Source organism: Rhipicephalus microplus, chromosome 9 (assembly GCF_043290135.1).
Source record: "Rhipicephalus microplus isolate Deutch F79 chromosome 9, USDA_Rmic, whole genome shotgun sequence".
NCBI classification, from domain to species: domain Eukaryota; kingdom Metazoa; phylum Arthropoda; class Arachnida; order Ixodida; family Ixodidae; genus Rhipicephalus; species Rhipicephalus microplus.
The window spans coordinates 3,776,698-3,795,099 of NC_134708.1; the positions used below are offsets into that span (position 1 = coordinate 3,776,698).

At 46.3% G+C, this 18,402-nt stretch overlaps 1 protein-coding gene across 11 annotated transcripts in view; it reads right to left on the reverse strand.

Moving 5' to 3' along the window:
* The window catches only part of LOC119163336 (cyclic GMP-AMP synthase-like receptor), a 109,390-nt gene that overhangs the window by 24,136 nt on the left and 66,852 nt on the right, over nucleotides 1-18,402 (reverse strand). For 7 of the 11 annotated variants that reach the window (XM_075872995.1, XM_037415316.2, XM_037415315.2 and 4 more), the window contains 2 exons: nucleotides 8,501-8,659; nucleotides 6,375-6,509 (listed from right to left, as the gene is read on the reverse strand). In XM_075872995.1, the coding sequence (XP_075729110.1) occupies nucleotides 6,375-6,509; nucleotides 8,501-8,659 (294 nt within the window). Of the gene's footprint in view, nucleotides 1-3,437; nucleotides 4,440-5,571; nucleotides 6,031-6,374; nucleotides 6,510-8,500; nucleotides 8,660-17,230; nucleotides 17,540-18,402 lie in introns of those variants that run through there. The other 4 variants (XM_075873000.1, XM_075872996.1, XM_075873003.1 and 1 more) reach the window with 4 other exon arrangements.

Sequence of the window (18,402 nt, forward strand, 5' to 3'; positions counted from 1 at the left end):
CAGAAACACTTTGACGAGCCAAGCGACAGGCATTCTTGGAATTTTTAACAAACATAAGGTGCGCAGTGCATGGGGCCCCATCAGGTACCTAATGAAGCAACTACGCAACTCCAGCACGTTGGTACTCTAAGACACCAAGGAAAGATAAGCTATAAGCGCGCGCAACCTGGGCATGTTAATTTTTTTTAAGGTTAAGGGCTCATGTCTCCAGTTTTGATGTGTGCTAATTATTAGTTAATATATAAAATGACAGAAACTTGGGGACGAAGTGTGAAGGGATAAAAATTCCTGAACTAGGGCTGCCCCAGGAGCTGTCGGACATTTATGCGGTAAAAGATGCAAATACGCACGTGCCTATACACCCGCCCCCCTCCTCCCCCTTTTGTTTCAGAGCGTACAGCAGCAAAGGATACTTGCGCTTCGAGTCTTCAACAAATGAAAACGCTTATGAATTGCTCTCGAAATGCGAAAAACATGGAGGTGGTCGTAAAAATAACCAAAAAAACGTGGCTGATCCCTCTTTCTAGAAATTTGTATACTAACACCAAAGTGTCTCCACAGAGGTAGTTGAGCGTTATTGTGCATTGCTTTGCCACAGGGGTGAAGGAATGGTTAATACAGCAACAAATTGCAAGGTCACACAAAAAACGGTATATGACCCGAAACTTGCAGCGCGCACCTGAAGCAGAAAGCATGCACGAAACGAGCATACAGAGGACAAGTGTGCACTAACAACCGTTGCAGCTCGATATCTAAGTGCATTGTTCTAACAGAAAGATGCACTAATCCAACGCACAAATATACGCAGGAGAAGCGTAAACAACTGTCACAACTCTCATTTCATGTATGAGTAGCGTGCTTTTTTTGTAAGCGGAGCCGCCGCTGCAAGAAAAGTGACCTTTGTGATCTCCCGAATGACCAGTCTGATAAGCATGAGCAAAAGAGGGACCATGCTTTGTGGAGGAAGTGAACACGAGAGGCAATGATCTTTTAAGCACGCCGAACGCTTCAAGCATCACGCGCACTTCACGCGATCTCGCTTCTGACAACGAAAACACGCTGATGTAGTGGAGCTCCGAGGGCCGCCAAGTGGTATATTGTGTATATAAATGGCTTGCAACGCCCGTTTCATGGCATAGTGGTTAGTACCGCACGCTGCTGATCTAGATGTCGCTTCTTTACAAAAATATATTAGACAGTACCGTCTTAATTTATCTTTAGACAATCTATAAACTGTCTAAATATATTTTTTGAAGGGTTGGTTCGACTCTCCACAACACATATACTTTGTTTTTTTTTTCTTTGCCTTCTGTTAGTATGTATTGTACAATGCCATATCCGTGACGAAAATACTTGAGCGGAGCTGTGGTGAACCCTTGGCATAAAACACTTTCGTGTTGAAATTTTTTCTATATTATTGGCACTCCAGTTAAGTGCTAAATATTTTTTGCTAATTGCCAAGTTCTAAATATTTGCTAGCAAAAAACATTGGCAACATTAGCATCGATTGGTGCGCCTGTGATATGAGTCACTCGGCATTTCGTATTTAAAATGCCCCAATTAACAACAGCTCCGGAAATACTCGTGACTAGAGACCAGATTATAGGCAGTGCCTATTTTGGTTCTTGCGTTCTTATCGTGCCACTTTGACATATGCCTACTTTGTTTCTTGTGTTCCTATCGTGCCACTTTGACATATGAGCGAAAATTCGAGGTTAAGAATAGCTTTCATTGCGTTTTTATAGTAACTATAAATGTCTATTTTGGATGGTTATGCCTAAATTCCTATAAGTGCCTATAAATACCTACTTTTAAAATCAGTGCCTATATTAACGCTATTTAACCTCGAATTTCAGTTTGAGACCGGTATTCATGTTACCAGGCAAAACTGAGTTTGCGGAACTCTGTGAGATGCAATCTATACACCATTTCATAAGTACCTTTCAAAACTTTCAATGCTACAAGGCCTCTTAGCGAATAGGAAGGTTGATTAGCTTCTACAGGAGTATTCATCCGCATCACGTTGTCCGCTCGGCACCTCCCTGGCGCCTGCTCGCATGGGTAGGGGCCAGGATGTGCTTCGGTGCAGCCGCAGGACGATGGAGATGAAAGTGAAATCGTGGAGCATCATCACGGGAAAGTACAGTTTAGATGTAAAGAAAAAGGAGTCCACGTGGTTTTTATTTTCTTTGTCATTTACTTCTTAAACGGTGATTTACTAGGTCACATGAGAAATTTTACTTATACATACACTGCAAGTTATCGTGTACCCAATGAAAAGCTTTGCACCATCATTTTTTAATTGGTTCATTACAAGGTGCCAAAATCATGATGCGAGGAGGTGAGCTTGAAAATCTTGCCCCTCGCCAGGTGTATACCTTGCAATCCGAATTCCTTGCTTGCCCTCTTCGGTATCAGAGCAACTCAAAGCCAGAAGATCAGACGATGCAGACGCATCAACACGTCACGCGCATGCAAAGTTACATTTGCATGATATGCCCATACCAGGTTGTGCACGCAAACGGTGTTTTGTCGTTTCGACATTCACTGCATTGTGCAGCCTGTTTCTGTGGAATGGATCCCTATATGCGTGCATGTTTTGAGAGGCTAGCATGGACCATGTACCCTTACCGCGATACACAGCACCGCACCGCAGAAACTGCTCTAAAGAACGGTGCACCAAAAACACACCAAGCGTCGCTTTTGAATGCTGGCGCCAGCACGATGCTGCGAGGACAGCAAGAACACCAAGGCAGCTTAGTCTCGAATCTCGCTCGATTCGTCGAAGTTTTAAAAAAATTACACTTGATTATAGATTCTAATTGTATGTTTTAGTATTTCTGTCAACCTTCATACTACTATTCAGGTAACAAACTTCACAAATTACACACGTGGTCTCGAATAATTCTCACAGTGTCACATACTAATTTGAATACGCAGAACTGTTCAATGTCGTATACGTTACACTCACCATGTTGGGGCACGCACCCGTGATATGAAGGTCAAGTGGCGTTCAGTCTGACATTTCACCTTTTTTAAGGGGCACGTATTATTGCAAATCTTAGCAGATGAGATCATGAGCGCCTGGTTCATGCATTCCTCTTGCCTGTTCAAAATCTGAAACCTGGTGAAGAGCCCTTCAAGGTGTTCAAACACGGAAGAGAAATTCCTCCTGTGCTGTTTGACCAAGTTTATACGAGGCAATAAGGCTCTTCTGGCCTATTAGCACCCAAACTATTTGCTCCTGTGCTGCCCATCTCTGTCATGCTGAAAAGAAAGAGACCCAGGAGCGCGTTTATTCGATGATGCACACACATCTCATCATGCTGGACTAGAAAAGAAAAGATTGTATTGTGCAAACCCTGCGGGGAAAAAAAATGCATGAGTATGCTATACCATCGGCGCCTTTGTATCATCATAAAGTAAAACACTTCTGCTTGCTTTTGTGTCGTAGACACAGATCCCACATGTATTTCTTTGAAAATTTCAATTTTGTCAATGTTTATCGAGCCTATATTTACGATTTTGGGGGCCTAAAACAGTGTTTTGCCCGCCTATTTTTGGCATAAAAAACCCAGCTTTTTAGTGCCTATAAATCCGGCCTCTACTCATGACTCACAAGTCCTGTTTACGAGTCGACGGAGCACGCAAGCAGAGAAGGGTGTGGCGGGCACTCGCAATTGTTCCCTAGACAGAAGTGCGGAGGAGGAGTTCAGGAGTTCTGCGATCAAGGAGTCACATCGAGGGGCCTGGTGGAAGGCGTCGTCACACGAAGAAGTGGCCGCTGTGTTCGGAAGGTGCACGATGCTTTGGGCTACGCGGCGGGCTTTAGCTTGTTCGAGACGTCGGCATTCTTTAAGGATTGTGTCGATGCTCGAAACGTTGTTAAAAACCAGCAGGTTGAAAGCATCGTCAGCAATGCCCTTCAAGACGTGGTTAACCTTTCCGTCTTCCGACATGGACTGGTCAACCTTGGAACAAAGGGCCAAGACGTCAAGAATGTAAGAGACGTACGATTCGGTAGAAGACTGGGCTCGTGTGGCAAGATTCTTCTTTGCAGCGAGCTGACGACCAGATGAATCGCCAAACAGGTCACGTATCTTTTCTTTGAAGAGATCCCAGCTTGTTATGTCGGCTTCGTGGCCTTCAAACCATGTTCGGGAAGTGCCGTCCAGGTAGAAAAGCACGTTGGCGAGCATGAGCGTGGGACCCCATCGGTGAGTAGCACTGACGCGCTCGTACCGCTTCAGCCAAGTGTCGAGATCGATCGTACCATCACCGGAGAAAGTGCCGGGATCCCGGAGGTGCGGTAGTGTGACGTCGGTGGTGGCTTGGACTGATGAGGGCGGCGTAGAGAAAGTACCAGCAGTCGAAGCAGTCGAAAGGTCGCCGATGGTGCGACCGCTGCGCATCTCCATCGAGGTACGGGGGTCGTCCACCTCCATCAATAATGTTACGAGTAACTTGTTTAATGATCTATTCACAGCGCACAGAACCTGATGAGCAAGATGGCGTCAGACCAGCATCCAACGGAAAACCCACTTCGTCCTCCTCTTTCATGCAGCCGTGCTTAGCGGCTGTTTTGTATCAATATCGAGGAATCTATTATATGGAGGTTTGTTATAAGCAAGTTTAACTGTTTTAACAGTATCTATAGTGCTATCAATAGTTCTGCATCACTGGTGCCAAGGCCTTTATAGGGTCAAACCTCCGTGCAACTAATCTCAAGGGAACCTTGAAAAATATTCATTATTTTGAAAACTCAACGTAGTGGAAGATAGAAAATTAACAGTAAGAAAATGGTAAATGCAACCAAAGGAGTCACCTACCTTTACTGGGTATTGGGCGCGAGGACATACCATGGCACCACCATGCGGAGGCATCTTTGTGACGTACGTGGTTGGATTGCTTCCCCGCCCTCTCGCGCACTGCCCGCAGCTGCTCTTGCGTCTCCTCTTTTTCATTATCATCATTCTTCTACTTCACTTAACCAAATCAGTAAAATACTGCTGCAGCTTTTTTCCTGAATGCCCCGGTGTTAGGCTTCTCGCAATGCCTGACTGCCGACGTTGTCTGCTATGGCCACCTAAATGAAAGCCACAGGGGCCAAGCGCGCTGCCTTTATAATAAGTAACGATCCACTCCGTGTCACATTGAAGCATCAAATGGGTACTAACATATAGTTCTACGAAGCACAACAAAAGCAGAATTCCCACTTCGTGGGAAAAACACAGCATCCTTACAGCCACAACCTTTCTGTTATTTCGGCGGGCAAACCTAAAAATCAAGCATGTGCGTGTCTCTGTCAGAGTTTTAACTTTTCCCTGCGGCACAATCCTACATTTACTACACAAAATTTCTTCAATGGTCACATGTTGCACATTCAATCGCCATCGAGCTACACAACATTATGAATGATTGGTTTAGTTCCAGAGCCTCTACAAAGGGTAAATCGTGATAAAAAATACTATCAGTCAGTCATATCATTTTGCTCCTTTGAATGAGCATGCTGTAAGGGCTTGCATCTTATGGTGTAAACGGCAATGTCAGGTTTCAGTAAAATTGCCAGTGTCCAGTTACTTTTTATTTTTTATGGCTTCATTCATAAGCTGTGTTATATTTCACGGAAGCTCTTAGAAGATGAATAACTTTTTGAAGCTGACCTCGTTTTTGCCTGTAGATCAAAGACATTGAGAGAAAGTGACAGTGGTTACGGGCCAATTCTACAGACATAATCTATAAGCAAGGAACCGTGTGAGCTAAAGTCGTGAACGACAAGGGCATTGGCCGAAACTTTTTTCGGAGGGAGCACCACTTTGATTAGAATTGTGTCCGGGTAAGCAGATGTGGTAGAACGTCATTTTGTGCATTAAATATCATGGGCATAAAGTAAGGGGGGGGTGCACGGGCTTGGTGTACTACCATCTAACTATGCCTCTAGCAGAAGAAAGCCCATGTTGTCGGGTATGCACATGGGAACGGACACGCGGCCGGAGAAGAGGATGATGGCAGCAAAGACTGCGGGAAAACCTTGGCGAGAGAAAGTGCGATAAAATTCAATATGTTATACTGAAACGTACGATATTCTGAAACTCACAGTAGTGAAATATTCTGTGCATCAAACTAATGAACTTTTGGAGGGATATTTAAAATGATTATTAATTCAAAAAAAATTTTATCTGAGGTTTGTTATCATGGTATTCGGTAGTCTACAGCTCTGGTGATGTACGTACATGTCATAAACGTATAATCGTCTTTGCGCAGAACACTTTCAAGTTATAACAATGTCTGCCTTGCTTTCTACCACAAGTCGGATATGTTTAGTGCAAACCAGAGCAGGAATGCTGATGGCCATTTCCCAATACCCGACTCACTTTTATCAGCCTAATTGTAGGCTTAATGCATTCCAAATCCTTCATTAACTTTCGCTCGGCATATGGGAAGTGAATGCGCCAGAGGTGGTCGTCGTCTTTGGGAGGCTTCGGAACCATGAGCCACCTTTTCTCACCCTGTCAGAAAAGAGGACGAAGCAGTACAATTACATATAGGCATTTACAAATGCAAAGAGACGTCAGCTTGTGTTTTATGTATGCAGTACAAAGGCCTCAAACAAAGTGGTTTTATTGTGGCCTTGAAAACTTATTCATTTCACCATGCCACACAACTTGACACAGTTCATGATTGCGTTTGGTTTTAACTCTGAGTTATTCATTGATATGAGTTGCGAAACTCCCTATAGGCTCCATGTATCAAAATTAGGACACGCAATCAGCCCAGATGTCAGGAATGTGCAGATTGATGTGCCATCTGTCGATCAGCACACCAGCATTTAAACACATTATTTGTTTCGAGTCACTGTTCACAGATGGCGCGACAGACAGCTAACTTCGGCAAATTTGGGCCTATTGCGTGTCTGGGTATGGGAACGCGGTTTCGCTGCTGGTATGATCGAATAACTCTGGCTTTGACTGACCTTAATGTTTTTGTTCCTCGATTACATGGCCCACTCAGGTCTATTTCTAGCCCTAACTGTGGACTAAACAATTAGCAGCACTTGTATGTTTCGTTATCTATTCAGTTGTTTCTCGATTTTCTGTTCCATTGCATTATGCATTAACCTTGAAGGGGTCATCAACTTTTCCAAGTAATTGCTTTACTATCTGAAGTTTTTTTGCCTAACGAATCAATTGTCACAAATGTTTCTCCCACTCATCAAAAATTACAAGAGTCACAGGAGTTTGTCGCGTGTTAGCACTTTTTCTCTCATCCCGACAAGAATGCTAAGACACAACCTAATAGTGTCTAACGAAAAGAAATGAGCCCTCATTCTTCCGTAATGTCATTCTAGCAGATTTGATGCCTTATACAAAGACTTATTGTTGCCGGGCTACAACACACCATTTCGCATGAAAAAGAGTGTTCCACACTCAGTGTCACAGCTATGAGCAACATGGGCTCGTAGATTACACAGACCCAACAAAGTCGATCTGAAAGCGACCGCCACAGCAGCTCATTGGTGGAGCACGGAGTGTGTTACACAAAGGTCGTAGGTTTGATCCTTCTGAGCTTTTTGGTAGGGTTGGGGCTAGCAGAACAGCAAACTTTGCTTTGGAGAGCTCGCGTGGTGGCTTGAACTAATGACGTTCTAGACTGGAAATGTAGACCAGCCCAGTGAGGATAAGGGCTATCTAGCATAACCCGCTTAAAAAAATTATGGACCATCTCCTCGAAGGAAACCATGCTAGGATGCAAAGCAGCAGGGCCGCACCCACCGTTGACCTGGTTGAAATGAGTGTCAATGTTGGTGCTGAAAGAAGGATTTGAAGCGAAACTTTGTGTAGTCTTTACTCGAGTAAGCATCTCTTTGAAACGCAAGGACACTGGAGGCGGGCTGGGTCTCGTGTAAATTTGATCACAGACAAACTAGCCGAAAGAGTGTTTCCGCTCAATGTGTCGTCAAGCGTTGCAGGCGGTCGAGATGGTGAAGTGAGAGAGAAGTGCATTGCAAGCGGGCAGAAGAGCAACACCACCTAGGTGTGTTGGGAGGAGCCGGCAGCTGCTGCGGGTGAGGGAGAAAGTGACATCAACGTGCAGCTGCGACTTGACCTACTTGGCATCGTTCCAACAATTGTGGCGAAGGAAACGCAGCGCGGCGCGTTGGCCCAGAGACATGGATGGCTAGCGTTACACAGTCTCGTCAAAGAGCTGCTTCGCATCTAATAAAATTTTGTGCTGCTGCTGCTTCTCTTGTTGCAGAAAAGTGATTTTTTTATCCATTTAAGCTCCTTCTCATTTATGCCATAATTACTATATGTACTAAAGTTATAAGATACTAGTAATCTACCTTACACCTTTCTTGGCCTCATAGTCAGTTGGTTTCGTTACGTTGATTAAATCAAGTGCTTCTCTAATCCTGTTCAAAACTGCCAGTGCAAATATCTTTTATAAAGCCAGAAAGGAAGATGACGCTCACATGGAGTGGAACAAAAAGCACACACACCTTTCTCAGAAGTTCATTAAACCACCCATGACGAGGCACCTCAGCAGGCAGCTGCTTGAAGATGTACTCCAATACAGGCACCAAGTCTATGTTTATGCGGCTATGGTCTGGAAGGTACACAAACAGTGTCCTGGCAGGCCCACTTGCCCGTTGATGCACCTGCCAAGAAATGTGTGCACACAGACTTCTATGCACCGCTCTGAGGGTTGCTCTAACATGTGGAGGAATCACAGAGGTAGTACATCCCCTTCGGCAGCGGTGTGTACATTTGTACGTATTGAATTCGGAGAAATGTCACGCACAGTATGTTTCTTCGAACGCCTTGAAAACAAGTGTGCACATTTGTGGAGGCTTCGTGAATGGACAAACAGTAGTCACCTGACTTCATTGCGTAGTGTATTTGCTACAGATGGTCACTTTACTGGAGACAGTACAGTGTTCAACGGTCGTTCAATATGGCTCGTCTCGCAAACAAAGTAAAAAGTCCATTTTTTTTTGTTCCAATTGAGTGCAACCAAACATCGAACTCTGCATGAATTATGGGCCTAATATTTCATTCTTTTAATGCAAGTACTGAAGGAGACTTAATACAGAATGAGATACTTATTTAAATGCAAATTACGATTAATTACTCAAAATCCCAGAAAGGAACACATTCCTTCATTTTCTTTCCTGAAGTGTAATATTCAGTGCCTTGGAATCATGCTATGCAAACTTGATGCATTTTCCGACAGTGAATCATAATCCGTGCTTGAAGGGGATAAATGATATTGCTACATTCCTTTCCTCAAGTTCTGTTATTGCCCTGTTACACTATGTTCAGCGCAAACCGTGCCTATGGTGTTCAAAAAGCTTTGAGACTGTAGTAGATCGTTTTGTTAAGATCACACCTACTTCATGAATATTAGAGATTATTCTGGAACCTACGTAGCTCCTAGCGATAACGCTAAAATATTTGACGGCACATATATATAAATGCCGACACGCTTCATTGCTAGTCGGTGGATCGACGGCTGACGCTCTGTTCACCGCTATCAGTGCCAGTGTCTTGCTGTAATCTGATTTTCCTTTTACATGGCCACAAGTTCGGCCCAAATCAACAGTTTATTATTCGACCTGCAGTATGCTCCCTTCATCCCCGTCATGACCCTGTAACATCTGCAGGAGGTACCACAAGGTCTGATACCGGAGTATGTACGTTTACCCGACAATACTCGGAAGACCAAGACGTTGACACTGACCACGGTGACAATGACAACGCCTGTGCCACCTACACCACTCCTGCTCCGGCAACCCAAAGAGCTGCCAACTTTCCGCGGTTCACAACTGGAAGACCCAGAAAGCTACCTTGAAAGGTCTGATTGCGTCGCCATCTTCAATGACTGGACCGACAATAACAAGCTTCAGCATGTGTACTTATTTCGCCTTAAAAGATGCCGCTCGGACCTGGTTTGAGAATCAAGAGCTAAGCCTCACAACGCTGGGACGTCTTTCGCACCAGGTTCTTCACCGCTTTTGCAAGTGTGGTCCACAAGGAGAAGACTGCAGCTCTCCTCAAAACCCGTATGCAGATGCTAAATGAAAACGTGGCGCTATTTACGGAAGATATGATTAAAACTTTCCGTCACGCTGACCCGGGCATGTCCCAGGAGAAGAAGGTCCATCTACTCATGAAAGGAGTCAAACAAGAACTCTTCACCGGGCTGATCAGGAACCCACCAAGGACCGTCGCTGAATTCATTTCAAAAACGTCTATGATAGAGAAGACACTCGAGATGTGGACGCAGCAATACAACCGTAGATTCTCATCTACAAGCTAGGCCGACATTCAAGCGCTAAGAACTGCCAATTTGCGTGAGACGATCGTGCAAGGAGAGCTGTGAGTATAGCTTCCTTCAGTGCAGCCTCACATGGACTCTATTGCGGATGTCGTACGCAAGGATATCAAGCAATCGCTGGGCGTTCCTCGGCCTCCAGAGCTGCACCTGCAAGTCATGAGCTATGCTGCTGCAATCCGCCATCGCGCCCCTCCTCCAAGCCCATGCCAAGATATGCCACTCCATCGCACTTCTGTCGCCAGACGCCACCGTCGCCACCTCCACCACCGACGTCCTACCGCTCACCAGCGGGACAGGGCAGCCCGCCAAGGAAAGCCGATGCTTGGCGTGCACCTGACAACCGCCCATTCTGCTACCACTGCGGTGAGCCCGGGCACTCTTACTGCTGTTGCCAGTAACGACAAATGGGTCTTCGGGGCTTCGATAGCATCACGCCGTGTCCACAACAGGGTGAACTACCGCATGACAATGCCGACTTTCTCGTGGAAGCGCAGTCAACACCCAGCGCAGTCAACACCCCGAAGACCTTATCGTTCTCCTTCGCCAGGCCGCTACGCCTCACCGCACCGCTGGCAGTACACTGGCCCTCCTCAAGGCCCATCTTCGAGCCCTTACTCGGAAAACTAAGGGCAGAAACTGATGAAAGTGCGGTTGCTGTACGCCAAACTACGAAAGATCTTGACGTCGAACATTCACAGCCTGAAGAAGACATCACGACGCAACGTGGAAGCAGCGGAGCAAATAAACGTAGCCATGATCCCACTCCACGACCCAACCGCAACACACGACGAAGAAACAGCGACCTCGACGTAATATTCGACGGCCACCTCGTCACTGCTCTCATCGATACTGGAGCTGACTATAGCATCGTCAGTGGGCCTCTCGTGACGAAGTTGAAAAAAGCGAGGACTCCATGGCAAGGCACCGACATTCGGACTGCTGGAGGTCCCTTAATAATGCCGACTGGAGTCTTCACAGCAAGAGTCACCATCAATAACAAGACTTATCCAAAGGGCCCGGTCGCTCGAGCAAGGGCAAGCGTTCGCTCGCGTGGGCTTCCGAGAGGTACGGGCTGGCGTCGTATGACAACACACTAGGACACCGCACTGCTCTTCGACCTAGCGTTCAAAATGGGGGCGACAAAAGGTAAGCATTCGCCGCGGGCGCAAGGTGCCATTGGCGAAGTCCGAACGAGCCCCAAACAAAGGAAGCATGGATGAAAAAGAAATGCGTGCTTACCCCATGTCGTCCCGGAGAGGTTCTCTCTTGCTCCCAACGTGCGCACAAAACGTCCTGAGAGACTCTGCGCACGGCGCCACAGTCGACATCCGCTACCGGGTGAGAGAGGTTGTCACTCCCCTCTCCCCCAGCGCGGCATACCGTGGAGGAGGGGAGTCATGTCGGAACATGAGAACGCAGAAAGAGGCAGCAAAGCCCATGCAAAGGCAGCGGGCTAGCTTCGATTACCAGAAGGGTAACAGCACGACTGTTCCGAATGGTTTCAAGAGAGGACTAGTGTCATTCTTTTTGCGAAACGGAGTTCTCTTAAGCAAATTCTTGCCCCATAAAGCCGACCACATTCTGGTGGTTTCTTCAGCAGTGAGACCAGAAGTACTCGAGACCCTACAGGACGTACCGACGGCTAAACACCTCTGTGTTTCCCATACGATCGCAAGAATACAGGAAAAGTACTACTCGCTATGATTTGCCGCCAACGTCACTCGTTACGTCAGGACCTACCGCGACTGTCAGCGAAGAAAGACACCGCCGACTGGGCCAGCCGGACTTCTCCTGCCCATTGAGCCACCTCGCCGGTCGTTCCAGCAAATCGGCATGGACTTACTGGGGCCATTGATTGATTGATTTGTGGGGTTTAACGTCCCAAAACCATTATATGATTATGAGAGACGCCGTAGTGGAGGGCTCCGGAAATTTCGACCACCTGGGGTTTTTTAACGTGCACACAAATCTGAGCACACGGGCCTACAACATTTCCGCCTCCATCGGAAATGCAGCCGCCGCAGCCGGGATTCGAACCCGCGACCTGCGGGTCAGCAGCCGAGTACCATAGCCACTAGACCACCACGGCGGGGCTACTGGGGCCATTCCCAACGTCGAATTTTGGAAACAAATGGCTCATCATAGCTATTCACTACTTCACACACTATGCCGAGACAAAGGCCCAGCCCAAAGGCAGTGCCTCTGAGGTTGCAAGGCTGTTCGTCAAAAACATTGGCCGAAGCTCTTAGCTCCTCACGAAGCTCTTAGCTCCTCATTACAGACAGAGGTACAGCCTTTACAGCGGACCTAACTCAGGCGATCCTGATGTACAGCCAGACAAGTCACCACCGGACCACTGCCTACCATCCACAGACCAAAGGCCTCACCGAACGTCTTAATAAGACCTTCGCTGATATGCTGGCCATGTACGTTGACGTCGAACACAAGACGTGGGGTGCAATACTTCCGTATGTGACCTTCGCATACAACACTGCTGTGCAAAAAACGACGCAAATGATGCCGTACAACTTGGAATATGGAAGGAGGCCAGTCACGACGCCTGACGCGATGTTACCTATCGTCAGCGACGTAGAAAACATCGACGCACAGAAGAAACCCGGCAACTCACCCGCCTCCGTATTAAGAACTAACAGGCGACTCCCCCCTCCCCTCCCCGACAGCCGCTGTTACAATTTTCGACGACGCTTCGTGGAATACCAGCCCGATGAACGTGTTTAGACGCTAATACACCAAGATGAACTCAGTGAAAAAATTCGACAGTGCTTTGGACCATACAGAGTAATTAGACGTCTCAGCCCACACTAGATTAAGAGGTTGTCCCCGACGGCATCATGAACTCTCAACGACGCGATCGCAACCTGAAGTCGTAAATGTCGTGCGCCTCAAGCTATTTCATGTGCGTTAACGAACTGAAACAGTGTATGTTGTTGTTGCTATCGCTGTATCGCAATTTATCGCTTGTATTTTCTTGCATTTTTTTTACAGAAGGGAACAGGGGCGATGCCACGTTCCTTTCCTCAAGTTTTGTTATCGCCCCGTTACACTATGTTCAGCCCAAACCGCGCCTACGGTGTCCGAGAAGCTTCTAGGCTGTAGTAGATCGTTTTGTCAAAATTACGCACACTTCGCAAACATCAGAGATTATTCTGGAATCTACAAAGCTGCTAGCAATAATGCTAGAATATTCGACAGCACATATATATAAATGCTGACGCGCTCCATGGCTAGTCAGTGGATCGGCAGCCGATGCTCTGCTCGCCGCTATCAGTGCCAGTGTCTTGCGGACTTTCCTTTTATGTGGCCACAAGTCTGGCCCAAATAAACAGCTTATTATTCGACCTGCAGTCTGCTGCCTTTGTCCACGCCACGACCCTGTGACAATATCACATCTTAGATAAATGAAAAATAAACTAAAATAGCAAATCATAAATAACAAATATGCATTATTTTGTTCTCGGTACTTCCCTAACTACATCTCAACACGAATTATAATGACAACCCATAATTAAGACAACTTTATGTAATTTTATGCCAAGGCTCTAAAGCCCCAAATTAAAGCAAGTGTTAGAATAAATTACAGTGTATCTTTACAACAATTCATTACAATCAATCATATTGTAACTAACCATCTTACTAATATATCAGGCATGGCACCTTTCTTCATAAAACAAACTCAACTCACCGAAAATACATGAAATAGGTTTCTGGTGGCAGCAAACGTTAGTAAAAAGAAATACGGGGAGTTTTTAATTCACGCAAAGCTTGACACAGCGAACCACAGACCCATTGCCACTTGCTTGGCAACCTACTTCTCTATATCTCTAAAGAGGTCGGTAGCCTTCCTTGTTTCTTTTATAGTTTTCTCTTTCTTCCTCAATTTAGACGTTCAACCCCAACAATTATTATTATATATCATCTCTCTTTTCTCTCTTCTATATTTTCCTTCCTGTTTTTTTTGTCTATTTCTATTTCTCTTTTTCTCTTCTTTTATTTTTTTATTAGTCTTTGTTTTATTCTCTGCGCATTTCTCACTTGCTTTTTCTTACTTTTTCTCTCTTTCTCGTTCTTCAAATGCTATGCTTTACCCTCCCCCTTCCTACTCACCCTAACTATAACCCTAACCCCCTAACCGCCTAACTTATAGCCCCTAACCCCCTAACTTATAGCCTTTGCAACCACCTTGTTATACAATGATATGCAAGGCTACGCTACAAGCTTTCAGCGTGCCTGGACAGCTGAGTGATTAAGCCGCTCACCATATGTGGGTACACGGTGTAGTGATAGAGAGACAACGTGGGATGAGGTCCTGAAGGCGGCCGACGGGGCCGTGCAAATCTCGCCACTTTGTTTCTCGGGTAAAGCAGAGCGGCGGCAGCTGTAAGCGTCCGGCATGACAGGCAGGTGAACTCGTTCTGTTGCTCGCGCAGCTCGAGCTAGGCATGAGCTGCACAAAAGGCTCGGTGCGGTGGCTAAGAAATTATGATGAATAACGATGATGATGAGGCTACAGATTGATTACTCCTCTCGCAGACATGAACTCGGAATGAAAATAATGAAAGCGCATGTACAAGTGGGTTAGGTTCGGGAAACGAAAGGGTCCGTAGGCAGTCCAGGTCATCAATATGAAAGGGCACAGGGTTGTCATGATTGTTTCAGTGGTCGACACTTGGCAAAACGCAGCGGACGAAGATAAAAGTGCCCGGTTGCTACGGTCATAAAGGAGCAGATTTCATGATGACTAGGTAAGATCATTCGAGAGTGCACCCGGCGTCTCAAGCAGATGTGGCTGACAAAGGTGTCCGTAGATGTGTCGGTTGGCTTGCTGGCGTCGGCAGTGGGTTGGTGGTGCTCATGTGAGCATCACCGTCGACAGAACACCAACCTCAGCGCCTCATTGCAGCTGGCATTCCGACATGAGTGGTCAAGTCGGCGGACACTAAAACGCCGAGCTTGAAAAAGCGCGCAACGGATAGGGGGTAGGTAAGTGCATGGCAAGTGTTTGGTTAATGTGCCGCGCAAAGGTGATGAAGGGCATGCCTGAAGTTAAGGGCTGCTGGGTCGTGTAGCCTATCAAGGACTCCGGAAGATGGTTATGAAACTCAGAAGGCTTAAGCTTTGCCGGAGAGTCAGATGGCATACTCGGGCTCATTGGGGCAGCGTTGCAGTTGTCCACCTGCCTGGTTGTTACAGGAGGTGCGGGCTGTTCTGCCATTGGCGAAGCTGTCACTTGGTCCTCAGTCATTGTATAAGCATCCCTGAAGTTCCGCAGCAGCATGTCACGAGAGGGAACCTCAGCTGCGGGAGACGTCGTGGTAGATGGTAGTGGCTGCTGGCAAGACTAACAGGTTGTCAAGGTCGATGGAAGGTCGTGTTCAGCATACACATAGTAGACGGCGGTGTCTCCACAATGGTTTGGCCAACAGGAGGTGAAAAGATGTCTGAGCCAGACTCCAAGGCGTGCGGCGCGGTGGCCGCCGCGGCGGCGTATGACTGCACCAAAATGTCGTGTGCCGTCGATGTCACCGAAGACGTGCAGGTGGCATGCGCATGCGACGGACCTTCGTGCGCAGGCTCCGAGGAAACGCATCTCTCGGAGGGCAGGCCAGTCGTTTTCTACCTTTCTACCTATCCATTTTCTACCTAGCACATTTTCTACCTATCCATCGTGGTCGTATGCAGGATAGAATGTTCCTGCAACCGCATCGAATGTAAAAATAGTCGAAGCCGAGCTAGTGAGGTCGGAGCACAGCGGGCCGGTTGACACCTCCTTCTGCGACACAGGGGAAACCTGTAAGTAGCAGGTCAGCGAAACTTGGCGGTAGGTGAGGCAGTAGCAGGCGAGCACCGCACTGCAGAGGGCATCATATGGCAGCAGGATTTTGGTCGATATGGCAGCAACATGGTAAAAATCGACGGGCAGCGCGTCGAGCAAAATACGCATAAGCAGCTGGTCCGTGATGCTATTCATCGCATAAACCATGCCTGTGGTAATGTCGGGTAGAACGGCAGCACTGGCAGACAGAGTCGCGGAAGCATGGTCGCCGGAGGCTCGTCAAAGGACGCGTTCTCCAGGTTACCACTGTAGCAAGAGAGAGGTGAGACGTGGTACGTGATGAAGGCAATGGGGGCCATGCCAATCTCGGCACTTTATACGTCGGGTAAAGCAGAGCGGCAGCGGCTGCCAGCATCTGACATGCCAGGCGAGTAAATTTGGTCTGTTGCTCGCGCAGCTCGAGCTAGCCATGAGCTATGCGAGAGGTGCGAGCGGTGGCTATTAAATTATGATGATGATGAATGACAATGATGAAGCTACACATGGATTCGAGTCTTGCCGCCTCATGAGTAATTTTTTTTTTAGCCAAGATTTGCTCTTTCTGTATATCTTTCTCTTTTTCCTTCTTTGCCCTCTTCACCCTTACATTTGTCCTTTGCTTTGAGCTTCCCCTTTGCTATACACAAGACAAACAAACTGGCACCATGTTGTGGGAGTGAAGCAGAAGAGAAAAAAGATGAAAGGAGAGCATGCTGGTTCAAGATAATAATTTTGGGTCACCACATCGTAAGCTGAGCTAGAACCGCTTCACTGTGAAAAGAATAAAGAGACTAATCAGATATATATATTATACATGCTGGGTCCCAGCTATCTCAAAGGGGCCCTCCAACACTTTTTAACGCCCCATTTTTTATTAGCGGTTTGTGTAGACTGATGTGCAGACACAATAATGCCGCAAGAACGGCAGTGATAACGGCACACAGTTCTAAGTTATTCGATTTAGAAAATTCAAATTGCACAAAAAAAATGCCAATCAACTTGTTTGTCACGGGGCCACCTGCCCACATTTCACTCGCTCGATGACGTCGGATGGCTCACCCAATGAAATGAGCAGGGAGGGCCCGCATAAAAGAAGCTCGCACACCATTGTTGCTTGTTCTTTCCAAAATAACGTTGACTTTGTTGACTTCGTGCGTTGTTCGGTGAGCCGCCCAAACTGCTCTCCTTTAACCGCTCCATGTGTGCAAATAGCTCGCACATTCCCAAAAGCAAGAAGAAGAGGTCTTCCGTATGGACCTCCAACCCGCACAAGCCAAAAATCTAGTAGCTAAACGGCAGCCAGCTTCTCTGTCGTGCTTCATAGTTTTTTTGTTGCGGCCGCATTTGTTCATGGCTCGATGAAAAAGCCTGGAGAAGAAAATGAAAGATTAGTAGCCTCAGCCTTGATCCTACACCACGATGATTTCTAACGTTACATTTATCCAATCATACGGCAGCAACTATCAGGTGTCACTTCTGCCCACAATGTTCTGGCGAGCGCCACTTTGTGCTGGTAGGGTCAGCAGCAAATTATTTCATACCGGTGCTTTGACCTTTGCTAAGATTATCTCCAGGTATCAGTCTACGCAAACCACAAATAAAAAATCGGTACTTCAAAGGTGTTGGAGGGCCTTTTTAAGAAAAAATTTAAAAATAGAATATTAGAAACAGGTCAGTGAAATCTGTTTCATACTGCCAACAGCTACTTTGTGCACTACAAGTTTTTATTTTGATGTTTTGTTATTAACTAATTTGTCAATTATAAATATTTAACTAAATTCTTAAACACTGAGCTTAGGTAAAAAATGGGATTAAAAGTTTAGGAGTGTCTTTAGCAACTACAATTGCATTAGTATTTCCAATAAAGAAATCCTCACGTGTATCATTTTTTCTAAGCTGCATAGAAAGAGCGCAAAATACAAGAAAAAATGCACATGACAAAATAAGTCTGGCAACACTGGCACACTTGCAAGCCATAATGTAACAAGCTTCTTGCTGTGCGAGCTTCAGCATTCCAGCGAACGATTTTGTTTTACCCTCTCTTTCTATTTTTTGCTAAAAAGCGCAAATCCTTGGGCAACCATGTTATGACTCCTTTAAAAAGACACTAAAGGCAAATATCAAATCTATGTTGATTGCTGAAATAGCAGTCCAAAAACCTCGTAGTGCTAGTTCTGTACCAAGGAAGTGCTTATTTTGAAATAAAATCATGTTTCAGTGGTCTGAATTGT